This window comes from Pomacea canaliculata, linkage group LG5 (assembly GCF_003073045.1).
Source record: "Pomacea canaliculata isolate SZHN2017 linkage group LG5, ASM307304v1, whole genome shotgun sequence".
Classification (NCBI taxonomy): domain Eukaryota; kingdom Metazoa; phylum Mollusca; class Gastropoda; order Architaenioglossa; family Ampullariidae; genus Pomacea; species Pomacea canaliculata.
The window spans coordinates 29,102,033-29,122,000 of record NC_037594.1 but is presented as its reverse complement, the minus strand read 5'-3'; the positions used below and the strand labels follow the sequence as shown (position 1 = coordinate 29,122,000).

General features: G+C 39.3%; 1 protein-coding gene across 3 annotated transcripts in view; it reads right to left on the bottom strand.

Annotated features, from left to right (window-relative positions):
- LOC112565107 (corticotropin-releasing factor receptor 1-like) overlaps positions 1–4,944 on the bottom strand; it is a 37,031-nt gene extending 32,087 nt beyond the window's left edge. Inside the window, exons 1-2 of one of the 3 annotated variants that reach the window (XM_025240391.1) lie at positions 4,322–4,944; positions 2,966–3,897 (exon numbers count right to left, since the gene is read on the bottom strand). In XM_025240391.1, coding sequence (XP_025096176.1) covers positions 2,966–3,065 — 100 coding nt within the window. In that variant the 5' untranslated portion in view covers positions 3,066–3,897; positions 4,322–4,944. Of the gene's footprint in view, positions 1–2,965 lie in introns of all 3 variants that reach the window. The other 2 variants (XM_025240392.1, XM_025240390.1) reach the window with 2 other exon arrangements.
- Between the last annotated feature and the right edge of the window lie 15,024 nt (positions 4,945–19,968).

Genomic DNA, 19,968 nt, shown 5'->3' with positions numbered 1-19,968 from the left:
AACGGCAGAGGCGGTTATTGAGCAACGGTGAACAAGGTGAACCAATCAGGTGAACTTGCGTTGGCTTGTGTGTACTAATGGTTTTGCCTGCTTCAGAAAACTCGAATGTCGGGTACCGATACCAGTGTACAATGCTATGCATCCATATCAGTCATTTAAATGATCCGAAAAAGATTGGATTAGCATGATATTCCGCCTGTCTTTTTTGTCATTATTTATTGTTATGTTCTTTCAAAATCTATGAACGCAATCATTTCATCATCATCAATGGGGGCAATAGTTCAACCTTTGTGCCAGTCGAGGCTGATGTCTTTATGAAAAGTTCACTGGCGGCTACGGTATATTTTCAAGCGTATTTTTTTATAAATTAGTTTGCACATTTTTTGTCCATTTATAAATGATTTCAAGAGACTGAAACTCTCTCACTCACTTTTTCACATGCGCAGACATTACTCCGGAAAACAACTCCCATAAAATTTAGTTAATGATAGAGCGTTGCTATGTCGATGGATGATGTGCAGGGTATCATCAGGACATCTCCCTTCCTCGTTGACTACCATAAAAATTTGACAGAGAAGAGCCACGAAAATGGGTTGAAAAAGTGCCTGCCAGAAAGCATTTGGAAAGCAGGAAAGAAGGCATTGTCAGACTTGGGAAATGGAAGATAAATTGTTCAAACTTGTTCTACAGGGTGTTCTTCTATTCTCTTGCTTCTTTGTCCAGGCCTGACTTCAGCGGCTGATCTTCATGTCACAGAAATGAGTTTCCTCATTTTAATCTTGAATACTGCTATTCCTTCGAGTAAAGAGATTCACAGGAGAAAAAAATGAATTTGACAGGAAAGAAAAGTTTTTACTGTCATACACATTCGAAGTTAATATTAGTTGTTGTCAAAGATAAACTCACTTTAACTAATCCTGTTTAATAATGTTAACATCAACGTTGCAGATAAACAAGGATTAAGGTTCTTCTGTTAATTGTTAAAACTTTCTCGACCACAACTAGAAACTTAGAACAAACAAATAAATTTCGCGGTACCTGTCACTTCCGGATCTGACTTGGATGTTTACAACTCGGGGAAGGGTTTAGCTACACAAAGTATCCACAGGACAATAGGTCCCGAGTGGAAACCACGCTGACATTTCAAAGGTCAGATGGTGGAGAAACGGGTGTTGCCTTTGGTGAGGTATTTTTTTTTAATTGGTAGTAATTACAAGCAATATAAAGCTTAGTTTGGCCAATCGGTGCCCGCATAAATTGATAAAATTAATGAAGAAAATGGCGTCTGAGATTTTCCAGGTGAAGTAATTCGCGGTCGCTACAACACGGCAGGTGGAACGTAAAGGTCAATTATCTACTTCCGTCTCCTTCCCTGATAGATCGAAAATTATCACTGATGGATGGACAAAGGAAGCTTTCCAGTCAACAGCCAGAGTCTCAATGCGCCAACCTTCTGCTTTGTTGAATCCATTAACCCAGAAGTTTCTACCCCCGTCATAACTCTATAGTCCATCTCTTCTTCATATTAGAGTCTAGTTTGGGTTTTGAGATAAAGTATAAGAAAGAATGAAGTGCAAAGATGGAGGGAGAGAGAAAAGAAAATCACATAAACTAATGACTGGACAATTAAAATATGCATCACATGAATGCTCAGTAACATTGGCAAAAATCTGACCGTCCTAGCATGTCGTCTACTTTTCTGTATAGTTGAGACATCTTGGCATTCTCTAACCACAAAGACATTTGAAGATCAGGGTGATAGCTTGTAAACTAATTGATTACAGATAATTGCAGGAACGTTTCTCCGTAAAATGTCTTCAACTACACATCGACCAACTTCACGTGCAAAGGTAATACATTGCATGCTTTCGTGACAAAGCCATATGAACATAGGAGATAGCATCAAGACTGGTGAATCCACCCAGAGAAAACCTATTTTTCTGTCGGAAGAATCGGTGTTGTATGGTCTAAACCCACCCAACTGATTGCTTTAGATGAGCTCCAGTCCATGCTTAGTGCTGCTTTTATTCTCTTCAGAAGCTCAGTTTTCATGCAAAGATAAATTTGGATCTTTACTTTTCATTACAGCACACATGTTAGTAATTATTCCAAAAAACGTTCTCTGAAATATTCTTTCTCTTCTTGTCAATTTATTTCAAACAAAGCTAAATGAAAAAACTTCTTTAAATAAATTATAACTAAAAGTTGTGTTCGCATCAACCAAATATCAAAATATTATACAAGCAGATAAATAAACAAGCTCTCCTCTAAAACAAAATTAATAAAAAGGCTTGCGAGAATTTAAAATGAAAATATAATATCATCGGGACTGAACATGGGCTCACTGAAAAGAAAGTAGTGCAAAGGGACAGAGTTGTACGTAACGGACACAGCTGCACATAAACAGACACAGCAGCACACAAACGGAAACAGCTGTACACAGACACAACTGTACATAAACGGAAACAGCTGTAAACAAACAGACACAGCTGCACATAAACGGACACATCTGTACACAAACAGACACAGCTGCACACAAACGGACACAGCTGTACATAAACGGACACATCTGTACACGAACGAACACAGCTGCACACAAACGGACACATCTGTACACAAACAGAGACAGCTGCACATAAACGGACACATCGGTACATAAACGGACACATCTGTACACAAACGAACACAGCTGCACATAAACGGATACAGCTGTAGACAAACGAACACAACTGTACATAAACGAACACAGCTGTACACAAACGCACACAGCTATACAGAGACTTACACAGCTGCACATATACGGACACAGCTGCACATAAACGGACACATCTGTACACAGACACAGCTGTACATATACGGATACAGCTGTACACAAACGGACACAGCTGTACATATGTATGTGCGCTGCTCAAACTATAAGGATGAGAGGAAAATATTGAAAAATAGTGAAAGGTCGGGTGCTTACCTTCGATGTGAGTGTTCAGCAAGGTGCAGTTATGCGGGGTAGTGTGTTGTAGGAAGTACCCTGCCACCTGCGCTGGTCCAGTGCTGTTGTCCACACCCATGATGTTGTTGTTTACAGCGTCGCTGTGAGTACATCCGGGTTACAGTCTCAAGACTCACCTCTCGCTCTTGGCGCCCGTTATGAACTTGGCAGGCATGGAGGTCTCTTATGAGATTGTCTTTAAACTATCCAAACTTCTTGTCAGCTGATGCTTCTTCTCTCCTCTTTTACTTTTCTGTCTAACGAGCAACCTGTTAATCATTTATCAATAGTCTTCGCATGCCACAGTTTCAGGTCCTATCTGAACATTACAAGATATTTCTTTTCAAGAGACGTTGACTGATTTCCATTAAGGCCAATCTTTGCACATCTGTATCCACTGTTCTCTTTGTTTCTTGAGATTTTGACACAAACTATTTCGTTTTCAAGCACAAACACATTTCGCGTAAAAAAAAAATTCTTTCGATTTGAAATAATGGCAGGTCCAGAAATTTACTCTGAGAAGTAAAAGTAAAGCACAAAACAACTGCTGCTTTGTTCACACACTCTTAAAAGGCCGCCAATGGATTTTTCGCAGCTGCTGTCAGATTTGCCTCGGATCCTCAGGCCAGTCCCAGCGACAGGTGTGGGCTTGTATGTTCTTCTTACATTCCCACGTGAATGAATTTCCAGAGTAAATTTGGCTTTTCCCAGCCGAGGATCTGAAGATTTGCTTTGCCCAAAGTAGCAAGACCCACGGTAGTCACGAGGCGCAGATGGTGAACAGTCCACGAAGTTAATTTTCAAAGAAACAGTCTGTCTTCTTGGCCCAGTCATCCCAGTCAAATTTCCTACAGAAAATCTTTCCCGACTTGAAGGGTCAGGTCTACTTTCGGTTGCCGCACACTTTTGCCCTGGAAGAAGAAGAAAAGGGAATAATTATCTTGACATTCACCGGTTTTTTTCTTGACCGTCCACCCTCTTCAAGGTCTTAATCGGAACGGCCACCAGTAATTCTAGCAGAAGATAAACCTTCTGGTTTAATGTCTCCGAAACACCCGATTGTCTGTTAGAATTTCTCGTCTTTTATAATTCACTGCCATAACATCTACACAGATCACTTTCTCCATTTACGGTGGAAAAAAAAGAATCTACACCGAACAGAAAACTTTCCGAAGTCTGAAAACTTGGATCGATTTGCTGTGCTGCACCGAAGCCTCCACTCCGTCAAAGTTTTGAGAAGGAATTTTTTTTTTCTTCTTCAAGCTGTCGGAACTAAAAGCCTTTATGTTCTAATTTCTTTAGTTTTCTGGTACAAAGGAAGAGAACAAGCATTACCATAGATAATTAATCACAGTGCACTGTTCGGTGATGTACTTTATTGCTTCTAATTTTCTTTCGTCGACGCCGTCGGGGGCGTCATCGTGTCTTATCGCCTGTCAGTCAGAATGTTAACGATGCGGAATTATTTTTATGTTGAAGGATTTGCACCCCACGATTCTCTGCTCGTCGTGTGGAAGGAAGGATGACGAGCTTAGTGCTTACTCCACATAATGCAACGACGAACATACCGAGGATGCGAGAGAAAGAAAGTCGCAGTTCACTGCCATATAAAACTCTCTTATCCGCTATCGATGGATTGGAAAACAAGCAGACAAGGGCAGAGCACACACACACGCGGCAGGCAACTCTCCTGTGCGGTAAGAACAAAATAGTAATCTCTTGGAGTGCTCTGCTCCTGAGCCAGAAAGCGCGAAGCCGACGTCACGAGAGTTTTATAGGCACGCCCTCTAGCGAGCTCTCCAGGGCTGAGCCCCGACAGCATCCAGCCATGGTTGTCGAGTGTTGTTGCTGCTGTTGCTGCTGCTGCCGCCTGCTTTATCCGCCCTTGCTACAAACGCCGCGCAAGCGAGTGAGAGGGACCTGGCATCCTTGGCTGGAGCCTGGCTGTAACCGAGTGGGGGTCGCAGGTCATTGTTTACTCCCTCGACCTGAGAGACTGGGAAACAGTTGGATCCATAAGTCCTGTGTCTGTTAAAGCCTCCCGTCCTCGACTTGTCTCCTGATCTCAGCTTTCAAATCAGTTAAACGTTTCCAAAAATGGGGTTGAAAGGCATTTTAATTCCACAATGGCAGTGGTACTATTTTCTGGACACCATGGGTTAATGAACAATTTCGTAAACACGTGAAGTGTGAGTGGGTTATGTAATACAATATTCATATTTTATTTTGTAGCCTTATTTATGCTCTTTTCGATCGTGTAAAGTTTTGAGAGTCTGGCATGACCTGGGCATCTGAGCTATAGAAGCTTTATCGTTGTTATTATTAATATTACTGTTTAAACCTGGACAAGTGTTCTCTGGAACATAACAGGGTAACATTTCCACAATGTTGCCTATCGGAATTTTGTATTATCTGAGTAAATGGACAGGTACACAATATTCATTGAAAAATGCAATAGCTTGCAGAAAAGAAATAAAGATGGAGAGAGCAAACGAATTAATAAATGCAAGGACAATAATAAAAAAAGATGAAAGGAAGAGAAATATCTGAGTGTGGGAATAGAGAAGTTCTGAAGCAAGGAAAAAGAAGAAACCAAAAATGAAAAGAAAACAGAAAGTGAGAAAAACAAAAGACAGAGGGAAGATTGGCAAATAGAAACGCATCTGTGTATCTATAACGAAGTTTTCATATATTGCTGGATTTAATTTTGTGTATTTTATTCTTTTCTACACCATTTATTTCTACTACCACGTCAGCGCCATGTTGAAATAACTGATATTTGAGATCATCATCAGTGTCAACCAGACTGATTACTTTTCTACAATTGCTCCAGAAAGTTTTGATGGTGACCTGTCACAGCAAGCTTAGTGTACAGTAAACTTAGGTCTGATAGACAAACATTGTGCTTCTCTCTGAAACTAGTTTGTGACCGTTAGTGTGATGCTATTATTATTATTATTATTATTATTATTATTATTATTATTATTATTATTATTACAACTGATGTGAAGTTGATTACCTTCGGTGAACTTGTGCACGGACGCTCCTTCATTCTGAGTTGAATTTTTCTGTGTGTACCAATCCCCTTCCCCAAACAAGGTATATTTATATATTCACTTAATATGGATACTCTGGCACTTTGATTACTTGCAACTGTGTGTGTGTCATAGTGTCAGAACACGGTTGACTTTAGGAGCAGAGGTCATTGTGAACTATCCAGACCTGTGAGTATTATCTCAACAATTTGTTCGCTTGTTTTCCAGGCTAGAACTGGACCAGTAATGGATTCCAGTAACCGACAGACCACTTATGGTGATTAGTGCGGTGTGGTAGGAGTAATTGATGGAACGAGGGGTGATGACTGAAACCATATGATATTTATTGTGTTAATCAACATACAGGCTTTTAGTCGGAATCTCTGTGAATTGGAGATTTTACTTCGAATAGCCTAAAAGTATTTTAACGGTGTATTTATGTTATTGTTTATTACCACCCAAGGCAATGATTACCTTGCCCTCTGGTTGTCACCACGCCTTGGACAATCGTCGTTACTGTCGTGTAAAAAAAAAATGCTTAACTGTCTTGAATGAACGAGAAGCGAGACACAGGAGTTCTTGATATATTTTTTTTCACTAAAAGTAGTGATGGGAGACACTTGCCCTAAATATAAGACAATCCACATCACTTCATCATCAACCGAGGAATATAATCTTCGACATAAATAGAAACACACTTCCACTGATTATATTCGAGATTGGAAGGGCACTAGGGCGATCGCTGTGTTTTTTGTGGAAAGACTGCCCAGATGTCTTGAATTAATCAGTTGAGAAACATGAGACAGAAGAATTACCTGGCATAAAGGCAATTTTTGATGTCAGGGTTGGTGGAAGTGTGCTACTGCGCATGCGTTATGGGTTCAGAGGCGAAAGGTGTCTACTAAACTCATATCATGAAATCAACTAGTTTAACCTGAAGTTACTGCTTCTGTTAAGCGAGCTTTCTAATCCAGGGTTAAGTGGGACCATTCTTTGTGACCATATTTGGCCTCTTTATTCGTTGGATATATGTTGAACGTATGTTGATTATTTGTTCGCTTCCGTTGAATTAAATCCATTAAAAACTCTTGGATATTGAAAGAATATGTGAGAAAGTTATGTGAAGCAGCTGGGGTGGGTGACAAGCTGGATAGACGTGTGTTATGAACACGAGCCCAGCAATGAGAAACTGCTTTAAACAAGGCGAAGACCTGAGCAGAAGACATCACCAGCCACCCACGCACACCTCGGTGCTCTATCACATCTAGTATTACCTGGATTGTGTACAAAAACTGCCTGGTGTCGGCTCGGTGCACAATACAACCTCTTGGTGTATGTATTCAGTCTTGACTTACTGCCAAGCGTTTTTTTTTTATATATATCCTCACAATCGCTCTTGCCATCTGACGATCCCTGCATTGTATTTTTGTTGGAATCTACCATCGATTGCTTATTGTTACCACAGACGACCATGTTGCCTTCTCAACAGAAACAGATTAAAAACAACGCATTTGTCTGTATTTAGAACGCATGAATTGCAGTTATAACAAAGAGAACGGACAACTAGAAAGAAAGATAAGGAAAAATAAAATTAAAAGCATACAATATACAGTTTTTTTGCTACAATATCATTACCTACGCTCATTCGTTTACTGGCTGAGGTCAGGTGCGCATTTAAATCTTCGAAAAACAGTTACTCTTACTTGAAGGACATCTTGCGAAAAGGAGAGAAGCGCCACCTGGTGGGTTACGTCCGCGCGCGTCACTATAACAACCCTGCAACAACGCCTTGTTAACACCCGGATGTTTCTGCTTTCAAATCTGAAGAGTCCATTGAAATTGAAATCCGCCAGTTGGACTCGAACACTAACGTGCCTCGCATTCAACAGCCAACCAGCTCTCTGCTTTGAATGGCAAATGCTCGAGATTACACCTCTAGGGCAAAAGTATAATATGTTTGAGAATTTAAATGTAAAAGAGGAAGAAATCAATCATTCTCCATTATTGTTTACATTGAGCGTAAATAACAAGCAAAGATATTAAAGGGCAAAGGCACAAAATTGTAACAGCAGAAATTTTGTTTGGGTGGATTACTTTATGCTATTTTGTATTAGAAAAGTTCACAAAATTATTTACCAACGTAAATTTTTCACTTTTAAAAGAAGCATTTTTTCAAGAAGGACATGTAATTAGTGCATTAAACAACACATTAGTTGATTTTTTAATAAGGGGACCGAACACCTTACTTTATCTAATTATATCAAACCTAAGTCATACAACTTATCTCACTGGTGACTTTGGTAAACTAAACAACTAGTCGTCTACAAACAACTTAACGACAGCATTGTGCCTTGAATCCCTGATTGTGTGAAGTAGCTATGTCTGCCTAGTCTTCAGGATTTTTTGTTACATATGAGGGTAATCTGCTGAGACAGGTCTCTCAAACAAAGAAACTTTGCTTTAAATAAAAATAGTTTATATGAAGTTTGATATCTAGAGACAAAGCAAGAAAAACAACAGCATGAAACGTTCAGCTCAAATTAAGTGCTGAAATAAAGTTTCAAGACAATGTCTGATGTACCTATTAACAGGGGTGGGCAATTAATTTTCCCAAGGGGCCGGATGAGAAACTGGAATGGTTCTAGAGGGCCGGATGAGAAACTGGGATGGTTCTAGAGGGCCGGACTAATATAGTTAACTCAGTTTTATCCAATACTGTATATATAGTATATTTACTGGTGGGCGGCCAGCGGGCGGGCCGGTCAGAGACAGGAGGCGGGCCGGATCCGGCCCGCGGGCTGGCGTTTGCCCAGGTCTGCTATTAACATAAAGCTCGGAATCCTTGTGCAATAAACTCCAGATTTTCTATTGCTTTCCTAATTGTGCCTGTGTAGTATTCTTATTTGCTTACTTATATAATTACATTTTTTTTAATGAAGAGAAATATCGACATACTTTCTCTCCTTTTGATGTCCACCTTTCCCTAGATCGGATAATTTATTTTTTAAGCTGCTAAGTTCATTTGTGTTATTTTTTCAGTTCAGTAATCTGGTCTACCTTGAGCCTATCTCTACTTTCCGGCTGTATAATGCAGCATGAATTACAGATAGAATGCAGTAAGTTTCACCGTATCTTAGCCATGAAGATCAGTTTAATTAACAGAAAAATATCCCTTAAAAAGTCAATTGATGCTTTAGTATACCCGATATTAGAGTCGATCATTGCACTAAACTATCATGGCTGCGGAACATAGAGAAAACTAAACATATCTGGAAATGGATTATGTCCACATATAAAATGTTAAATTAATTAAACAAATTTAGCTCGGTAGTTGGCTTTTTAATAAATGTGAACAATTTCTGCACATATGTATTATCTATTATACCTAATATCTGAAAAAAAAATCGTAAACCATTTAGGTTGGTCTTCAAGTCTGTATTTCTATTGGCGTTGATTTTATTGTTGTACAGTACATTGTGTCTACTTTAAAATAAAAATTTCAAATAACTGTTATGAACATAATAACTATTATTTAATTACTTTATCGTGGGGCTGAAATGAGAAGTGGTTTTGCACAAAAAAGAGTGAACTCGTCCATAATGGTGCATAAAGGTCAAACGTTCGCCATCAACACCTAAGCGCATTATAACCGTCTTTTTCTTTTTTAGCTTGAAAATACGATCTTCTGGAGTGTAAAGCCGCCTTATCGTGCAAATAAGGATAGTCCTTTCCCCCTCACCATGGCCCAGGACCATAAATTTACAATGGGTTATGGCCCTCGCTCTGGTATTTTCATTACTTGGTATCAGGACGTGACAGAGCGCTGATGTAAGACTTCAGCATCATAAGTCAAGCGCGAGCTTGTCCTGATAGAGCTTGGACTTCCTCTCAAGTTCATGTTCTTGAAAGAACGAAAACCTTATACGTGGTCTGTTAATGTTAGTGTTTTCATTAGACTGTTTGACATAAATCCCTATGGTGACGAAGATTTGTTGTTGAAGGTATGTTAGAACTCTCTAGATACTCGTGATTCTTTAAACATTTAAACATTATGGTAGGTGTAAAAGTATTCTGCAATCTTAGCTCCTTAGGGAGAAGAGGATAAAAAATCACAACTAACAGTAATAACTTACAAGTTGATATCTATACTTTACCTCCACCCAACCGATTTATCGTTCAAGAATGTAAAGAAATAAACGAGAAAACCACACCAAAAGCAAAGAAACACAATCTCCTTCGATGGACTTGCGTCAGTAATTATATTTCATTCTAATTATTTTAATACATTAAATTTCTGAGCCAGAACAGGTCATTAAAGAACATTTTACGTGTTAAAAATATATAAGCACATATAAAACATTAATTGCATCAAGGTGGTCTATGTTTTCCAACAGGGAGAGAGAAAGAGCACTGTTAACCAAGAAGGTATTCTGGACCAAAAAAGCTGTCGTGTTGCACGTGCAACGTTCGCTCGGCACCAAGCAATGGCCGCTAGTTATGCATGTCAAGATTGATAGCTCCGGAGCGATCATATGAGAGCCTGCATACCATTTTCCATCATCTTCGCAAATTCGTCCCGCCACATGCCAAGTTCTCTTACAATCAGCCATCGGAATCATTATCTTCGGATTCTGCATGACACCGCACTGTATGCGTGTGACTAGGGAGGAGCAGTGAAGTGGCTCACTAACCCCTTTATGGCCCTGTGGCTTTTTTTTTTCTCCTGAGACTTACTTAGGCGTCGGCACGTGTCGGGGGGAAGACTGTCAGCATGCACGGAAACATAGTTTATCAGGCACAAGCACGTGTTTTTCATGCTAAATGCACGTTCGTGACGAGTCAGGACCGGTTTTACCGGTGAACAATGATGGGCTACTGAGATTCTAACCTTCATTATTTTCCATCGTGTGTTAAACATTTTAGACAGATAAACACCACACAACCATGATGTATAGATAACATATTTAATAATGTAAGTAAGCTTGGGATAGTCACAGTGTCTAGCATATCGTTTAAAAAAGACAACACAAACTTTCAGAACCCTAAACCACTAAAAGTTTTCAACCTTCTTCTACAAGGAGGGAAGAGAGGGAAAAATAAATAAAAAGAAAATAAACAAAGAAGGAAAGAAAGTTCAAAATGGACATGGACAAAAATAAATTTTAAAAATCGAGTTGACAGATGGCTAAAAGGACAATAAGTGTTCAGTGAAAAATGTCAAAAGAAAAATAGAAGCAGGAAAATAACCTAATTTTCGGTTTTACTGAAAGAAAGAACACAAAATAACGGCGCACACCTGTACTGGATTATTTTATAGTACACATGATGTAGACAAACGCGTTTCTACAAACTTAAAGGGATACTCAAGGCTTGTGGTAAGGCTGTGCCGACGGTCAAATGTTTCAAAAATATATTTAGTTACAATTACAGAGCACGAGAGCGATACAGGAGAAATAAAGGATTCGTTTCTCACTTAATTACCACTTATTAGCACTATTTCAGTTGCCGATGTTTATAAACATTCAAAAAATCCAGTGAAATCGACCTTTGTGTCCTTCCGCCGAGTAACCACGATAGCTTCCAGAGATGGTCAAGCAGACGAGTCTTCTTGTGATGTCAGAGTCTTATTGTGACGTCAGCCTCCTTATGACGTCACACACACAGGAAGTGTCTGAGGTCATTGCGAAGATTTGACGTCTGTTTATTCGTATGACGTTTGACAATATTTTCCTGTTCCTTTATTTTCATATAACACACTGTGAAATTTAATGTTACTGATTGTTTGAACAAACCTCGAGAAGGTACAGAAGGTAAATAGTTCAGAAAAGAAAATTCACCGAAAGAAGAGATGCGCGGTATCCTGGGAAAAACCGTGTTAAACAACGGTGGAGAGTCAGGCCTTAGGGTTTGACAAAAGCAACCAGATGTGTCCTCAGAGAGAAGAGAATGAGGACACACACTTGATGGTCCGCCTTCTTTGATAACAGAGAGGACCGAGCTCTGGAGGTCTTGTGGAGGTCTCTGAATTGTGTCACCATCTGTTGTAGCAAAAGAGAAGGAAGACGGGAAGGAGAGAGTATGAAAGTCTTGGCAACAGCAAATGCATGCAAAATAAGCAGACGCCACTATATCTCCCCTTTTGTTTACTTTTTCACAACTTTCCAATTTTCCCATTCGCGAGTAAATTTGCTTTTTTCCTGTTCGAGTTCGAGCAGACTGAAGTGGTTTCGCCATCTTCCTTCTCTACATCTCAGGTCATTACTTTTTTCCCTTCCTGTTATCGCTTCTCTTATTACTTGAGGTACAGTTGGTCGATGGTTGCCCTCAATTTTAGAAACAAAGACCGTTTAACTGTTGCCAAGCAACGTCGGTTATATTTCGTTTCTATTCCTACACAAACACTTATTTCTTCTTCTTCTTCATCTGAAATCCTGTTCATTGCGATAAGGGATTAAAATACTTTATGATGGAGCTACACTAATCTCAACATCGACACACTAAAACCTTTCTGCCAGCAACTTAAACTCGAGAATTAAAAATGAGAACCTTAACTGGTCTGATGGCTCCTGATGCCCGTCATGACATTTTATGTAGGAAAATGTTTCAGTGATAGCTGTCATGAATCTACACAGCAATGTCATCGTATTAGCAGTCAATTAACGGTCATCGACTTTAATTCTTGTGCTAAGTTTTATGGTGGGAGTATTATATTTTAAAGCTTATTTAACACCGAGAATACGCTGTGTACTTGTTTTTATTTTTATTTTTTTAGATATGCAGTATCTTAGAAAGCTTAAAAGCATCTTGCACGAGTTTTCTTCCTACTCGAGGACAAGATGTAAGATATTTTTATGTATTCTTTATGAAGATGCACGATGTATGTTCTCGATTTGTATTCCTGATATTGCCACTCAGCGGTACTATCTCTCTTTCTAAATCAAGTATTAAAAAGTAGAGTTTTCACTTTTTGTGAAGTGTTGTAATGGAGTTTTCTTTTCTTTTATGGGAGGAAGGGGTTTCATAGGACAAAACTGTTTCATATATTTTTTTCTACAACACTACACCATTTATCAGTAGACCATGCAAATAACGCCAATAAATTAAAAGACCAATCAATCATCCGTTTAATCATTCAAGATTATTTGATAAAATACACGAAACAAGGAAGAAAAGACAGGAGAATAAGACCGGTAATTTGATAGGAACTTTTTCCTGGAAGCACTCTTCCGGTGATATTAAAGATGGATAATCAAACTAAAGATTCTTTGCCAAACAGACCATGCATCATATTTACTGTCTTTATGTATATGACCAATAGTTTCACTGACTGTAGCTGTATAGTAAGATTAGTGAGATATATCACTGTCTTTAAAATAATAATAATAATAATAATAATAATAATAATAATAATAATAATAATAATAATAATAATAATAATAATAATAATAATAGAGGACTAACTTTAGTGGTTATAAATTATTATCTGATATAATTTTTAGTACCAAATGGTTGCATTTTTATTTTTTTAAAATATGAAGGTAATATTTATACCTTGCGTCTCCGCAAGTAGACGACACAATGGCGATAATAATGACGATGATCAGGATGTTGACGGCGGCGATTTAGTTGACAGATCAGTAGGACAACTTTCCCTGTGTGTCTTCAGCTCTCACTCGTGAACACTTTCTCCTCGGTTTCAGCCAAAACATTTTGATAGGAAGAATGGTAGCTTACATCCATCATCCACTCACAATATCGCTCGTTTATCTCCTTTTTCATCGTGCGACTGTGAATGGCGTGTGAAGTGTACTCGGGGTGCTTGCAGGGCAGTGCTGCCATCCGATTGTTTGATTAAATGTCAACACTGTCTAAAGAATGCTTGGTTTTTTTCTGTGTTTACCTGCCGTCGTACTACTGGGTCCAAGTGTTGTCTCAACCCCGTTAGCAGTCTGTGCAGCGAGACAGAATGAATGATTAAAAGAAACGAAATTTTGTACAGTATCTGCTCACACAGTTGCCAATACGGAATAGAAACCATGCAAAAAAAAATAATAATAAAAATAAACAAAATAAAAAGTGTACCCGCAGAAATCAAAGTTTTAAAAAGTAAAATAAAATCACTTCAAAAAATATTTTATTTGTTAAAAAACAAATTTCTGAGAATTTGGATTCAAGCTACAAACCCGAGGACAATAGCGAGACAGTTGCAAAGGTCGCCATCTTCATATGAATGATTATTTCTTGTATGTGTACAAACAAAAGTACCTTTGAAAGTTCAGGAAGTCAAAGGTTAAGGTCACGAGGCGTTATACAGTGAAAGACAAGCTAAATTTTTTTTACTACGTATGTTTATCTATAATAGTCTGGAAGGAAGCTGGGAGATTATCTCCAACCCAGCGCTTCTCCAGATGAAGGATAGGATGCCAGACTTCAGATATTAAAGGCTGAGCTCGCCCTGACGGATAAACAGTCAGGGACCAGATGATTATGTTCCTTACAGGACACGGTGGGATATCAGATCGCACTGCTATCTCAGTTAAATGTCTCGTGTCCATGGGCTCACTAGGCCAACAAGAGCGCCTAAACTCAGAAGAGAATCTTTTCCCAATGTCTTTGAAGGCAGCTGGTCGGGAAGACAGAGCTTGTATCATCTGTACAATTAACCAGCAAAATCTTGTGTCTGGCTTGAACACACGATGGCTACAGCAGCACCAACTACAGAAATGAAGACTACCTTTTCCAGACGAGACAGAAAAATAGGTGACCATCATGAGACCATGGATATGTACAGGTGGACTGCTGTCTGTCTGCCAAGACCAAGGCTTAGCTTCTTGCGAAGTTCTCTGTTAGTCTCGGCGAGGGTAAACAAAGAATGTGACTAAACCGGAAGCTTTGTAGTATCCAGCCTCATTTTAATAGTTAACTGGAAAAATTCGTCTGCCAGCAGTCCAGTAATACAAGTTCGGGATGAGACTGAGAACGGGTCACACCAGACTCAGACATCATAGGTACACGAAGGTAAATCATCATCATCATCATCATCATCATCATCATCATCATCATCATCATCATCATCATCATCATCATCATCATCATCATCATCATCGTCGTCGTCGTCGTCGTCGTCGTCGTCGTCGTCATCGTCGTCGTCATCATCGTCGTCGTCGTCGTCGTCGTCGTCGTCGTCGTCGTCGTCGTAATCATCTGCTTTTAAATGTTGCATTAATTATTTATTGCTTTACATTAAACATTCAAATTTATGTAAAAATCATGCGCCATCAAAAATCCAGAGCAATATTTCCAGATTTGAATGATCCTTTTCTCAGTTAATGCTGCACATTTTAAGGGAAGGAGAGTGGTTCACACTATCAATGTCAATGTGTACAAACATTGTGTTGAAACGTACCAATCACTTGTAAGGTCACGTGATGGAGGGCGCCACCTACCGCTGTAGCTGTGAAGTATGCGACGATTGACGACAAAAGGATCGACATTTGTGAGAATCTGCAAACAAATGCTAGCACGGCTGCTCTAGAAAATAAACTGATGTGAGGCCCGTGACCCGTACTTCATCAACGATGTTTTTGTAAGTCCATCCAACAAAAAAATTCAAAAGAAACTGTTAGTCTAACTGTGACCTTTCGCAGTCCAGTGACGTCAGACCACATGACCATCTCACCTGTCAACCTCTTCTCTTATTATCACAAAACGTTAAACGTGAGTCCAAGCCCACGGAGGACGAAGAGGCATCTCAACTTGCAGCCTCTCTATCCTGCTACTGCAATACAATAAAATGTCAATAAAAGGTCCATAAAATGACGAGTGCAAAGTTAATCAGTAAAGCCTCCTAAATAAGTTTTCTTGTGCTAGCTATAATTTTTTTTTTCTAGTTATGGTTTTTCTTTTGTTGAAAATTAACCTATGTTTGGTAACTATTGCAAAGTCCAGTTAATAACTGTGCACGTGCTCACAATGTTCTGGTGGGTTCAAACCTCCACCAAGCTAGAAAGTCTATTTGGAACTCATCAAATATTTTATTGCTCGTTTTGAGTTCATAAATTCTTCTGCACCACTTATAAACTCGAATGCGCCATATGACAAACTTCAAGATTCTAAAATCCCTCACCTCTGACCTCCAAACAGCCACAAAGATGTCTCAATCCTAGTTAGATTAACACAAAAATCCAGTTGTTACCCTCTATCCGGTTTCGTTGTTCTCGCACTCTAGGGATTCAACAGTAAACACCCTGGATAAGGGACATAAATCCAGCCTTCCTGCAGAAATAAACACCCGATCACTTGGGGGAGCACATGGGAGGACATGCAAGTCCCAGCATGCAAGAGTTCACGCGGGGTCGGTGCACAAAAATAAGGAAATCCAAGAAACTTTTGAAAACACAAACAAGTGAGCGGGAAGAAGATAAAAATAAAGAAAGCAAGGCTATTAAAGGATCGAAATAGAACCAACACTACAGACTAGCTGACCCTCGTGGGCAGCACTCCTACAGAAATACAAAGTCGATTCAAGTTTCCTGCGGCTCATGTTAAACTGGATTCGAAAACAAGCTGCCATTTTGAAGCAGACCTGACTGGACCTGCTGTTGTACCTTAAAAAGTAGACAAACGACTTCAAAGATCATTGTTAAATTCACGACCTACGTTTTTCTTCTTGAACGAATCACATGTTTGGTATATTTAACAGTCTCGTTCTTGTTTCTAGACAAACTTGTTGTATCACGAAAAAATGTAAAGTTTGCTTCTGAGAAGCTTGCTTACCAACTCTGGCTTGTGATTCCTGAGCTCTTGCACCTCCTTATACCTTGCCCCCTGACTTAAGAACACCTCACCTTTTCCCCCTTTCTTCTGCCCCCTACTATTTCCTGCCATGGGCTACATTGGAGGCCACTCCTGCAATCCACATTTGTGTTCAGCGATGCACATAAAAAAAACACAAAAAATGTTTGGAGTGTATTCGAAGTCTTCTAAAAAAAGTTAATGACAATCGGAGCAATTAATTTATTTCCCTTTTGCGCAGCGTCCTACATCTAGATTGCAAAAGACCAGAGCTCCAAAGTTAATTATTATTTTTTGGAATACCTGAATTTAAAAAAACAAAAATTTTGAGCCGTCCACGACTTTTCAGAGAGCTCAAACATAAATAATTATCTTCTCTGGGTTTCGCTAGTAAATCTTGAAGTACGAACAGTGATCCTAAAACATCACTTGAACTTTACAATCAAAAAAACTATGTAAGGAACATTACTTTTTCTCAGATCATTGAAAATTGATAACTTAGATAAAGCTTAATAACTTAACTGCTCGATTTCTTTCGAATAACAGTTTAGAGGTATGAAAATCCCTTGTTTGTTTGAGAGTAATTATTTGGTCTGAAATATCATGTTCTAATGTAACACATTTTTATGGCTATTATAGGCGTTTTAAATCTTGCTCAAACCATTATCTTTCACCTCCGCCACGCATTTCAAAGATAAGCCAAAGAAAATACAATGAACGGAAATAAAAAAAAACACATTAAAAGACAATCCTCCAAAATGTCTCACGTGTTCTACAAACACGTGACCAGCATGTAAGCAGCTGGCACGACAGTATTTAATTCTCGCTTTGCATTTGCTTTATTTTATTTTCAGACTCCTCATTGAGGCTTTTCTCTGCCACTCTGGATTCCACAAAGGTCATCAAGACTCAGCAGGTAATTGTAATCAGCAGTCGCTTTCCGTTCTCGTCCGAATGCTTTCTTCCCATTCTCGTCTTTTTCCCCATTTCTCCCCATATTCTTCTTCATTTTCAATTGTCCGTTAGCTGACAACATTTTCTTTAAAAATTACTCGCAAGATTCCCCTTTGAATACAAATTCTCTGAGGGCAGACACGTGTTTTAGTTCCTTTCACAAATACTCAGAGCGGCGCCTCGAAATGGTCTTGTCGGTTCTTTGTCCTTTTTTTGGTATTCTGGAGTGTTGGGTCTATAGACCTGTGCCATTATGGTCCATGCCTACTATTTCCCTTTATCCCTTTATTCTTGACTCCCTTTGCTCAGGAAAATATTGCTGAGTCACTGAAATTTTTCGTTTTATGCAACAAACATGCGCTTTACGACAGATGCTACTTGTTATACTCTCTTTTAAGATCGTTGATGGATTAACTTGCTAAATGCCATCAAGAAGATTGATTTTATCGGAGGAGAACACATTCAGGTTCGAATGAAACGATGCATGTGATTCCCCAGCGGGAGGGTCTCACGATAGGGGAGACACTAAACATGCATTCTTTGTCTCTCATCGCAATATTTTTAATGTTTTACATTTTCTGAAAGGAAGAAATCAATGTGTAACAAGCACTAGACGATTTTAATGTTTGAAGTTTATTACAGTAGAGACAACATCTCGCCTTGCTGACTCTGTGAACATTCCTTGAAAACTCACTTAGAAAACTCAGAAAATTTTTCCAGATTCAAACTGCCTTGCGATTGTGAGCCAGAAACTGCTTCTGACATTTGAGGACCGGGGCTGCCGGCACAAGGATGTCAACCACCAAGGTAGCTTCGCCCCAAGAGTACGACTGAGCCCAATATAAAAACCGTGTGTTTTAACAATTGACAAAAATCTCTGTTTTTGCTGCTATAAATGAATGACAGAAAACAAACAATGCTACACCGGAAAATTGAATTTTGCCTTTGCTCAAAAGATAATCCGCTGGAGGAAAACTATATCCAAAACAGAAAGAGAAAATGCAAGAATAGAAACAGTTTTCGTGATTTTTACCCTTTGTACTCTCACCCACTGCAAATTAACTTTTCACATGATTTCATTTTCTCTTCTCCTTGTACAACCTATTCTGTGACTGTAAAGATACAATCTTGAAAAGAGAAAAGCAATTCTCCCGTTTGACAAAGTGGAAAGACGTTGAATCTTGTTCTCGTTTGCGTTTTTGCCATTTCTCTCTTCTTATTTGTGGGAATATTTTTATGTTAGATTTCTTTTATGGATATGGGGAGGAACCTGTATGTGCATCGCATTGTCCTGTAACTTTAAGTGGTACATAAAAAACCTCCCAGTCCAGTCTGCACTAAAACTGTCGACACGTCTACAACCAGAAAAAGCTTTCAGAGGACGCTCATGCAAGGCAACGTTCTCAAGTGTCCAGAAATTGAGAAGCGTGAACAGCGGGGCGCCAGGCAGGTGCCAGTCAACCAGGACACAAACCCGCATCTCTACAGAAAACATCCGAGGGTTTGTAACACCTGGCGGGCTGAACTTCCGGATGAAAATGTGAGAAAAATAACCTGCCATTATCTACCTGTAGACGGGTTTAAAGGGATTGTAAAGGCAAAATAAAACTGCTTAGAATGGCGTAAAGAGTAGGATAAATTTGAATCTCGTCTATTTATATGTGTTCATGTGGAAAACGTTGAAGGTTTTTAGTAGAATGTTGTGTTTAATAAGAGAAATTACACGGGACTCTTTTTTTGCTTCCACGAAGTCACGTGACCCTATGACGTGTGGTTTCCATAGTGACAACCATGCCTCGAGAATGTGCTGCACCTGATTGCCACGAAAAGATGGAAAAGATTAAAATTGTCTTTTCATCAGTTTCCGACAGACAGAGCCTTACGAGTCTTACACACAGAGTGCGTCATACGATAAAATGACGTCAGATCTTCGCAATGACCTCAGACACTTCCTGTGCGTGTGTGACGTCACAAGGAGACTGACGTCACAAGAAGACTCGACATCTGCTTCACCATCTCGGGAAGCTATCGCTGAGACTGAGAGGAAGAAACCGTTTGGCGAGACCTTTCACAAGACCAAAAACTCAGCAATCTTCCGGAAACAGCCGCAGCTGCTGAGCAAGCCGCCTACATTAGCACCTTGTAGCCGTTAGCGGCTGGTTTCTGGCTGAAGACGCCATCTGTGGTGCAGAAATGAAG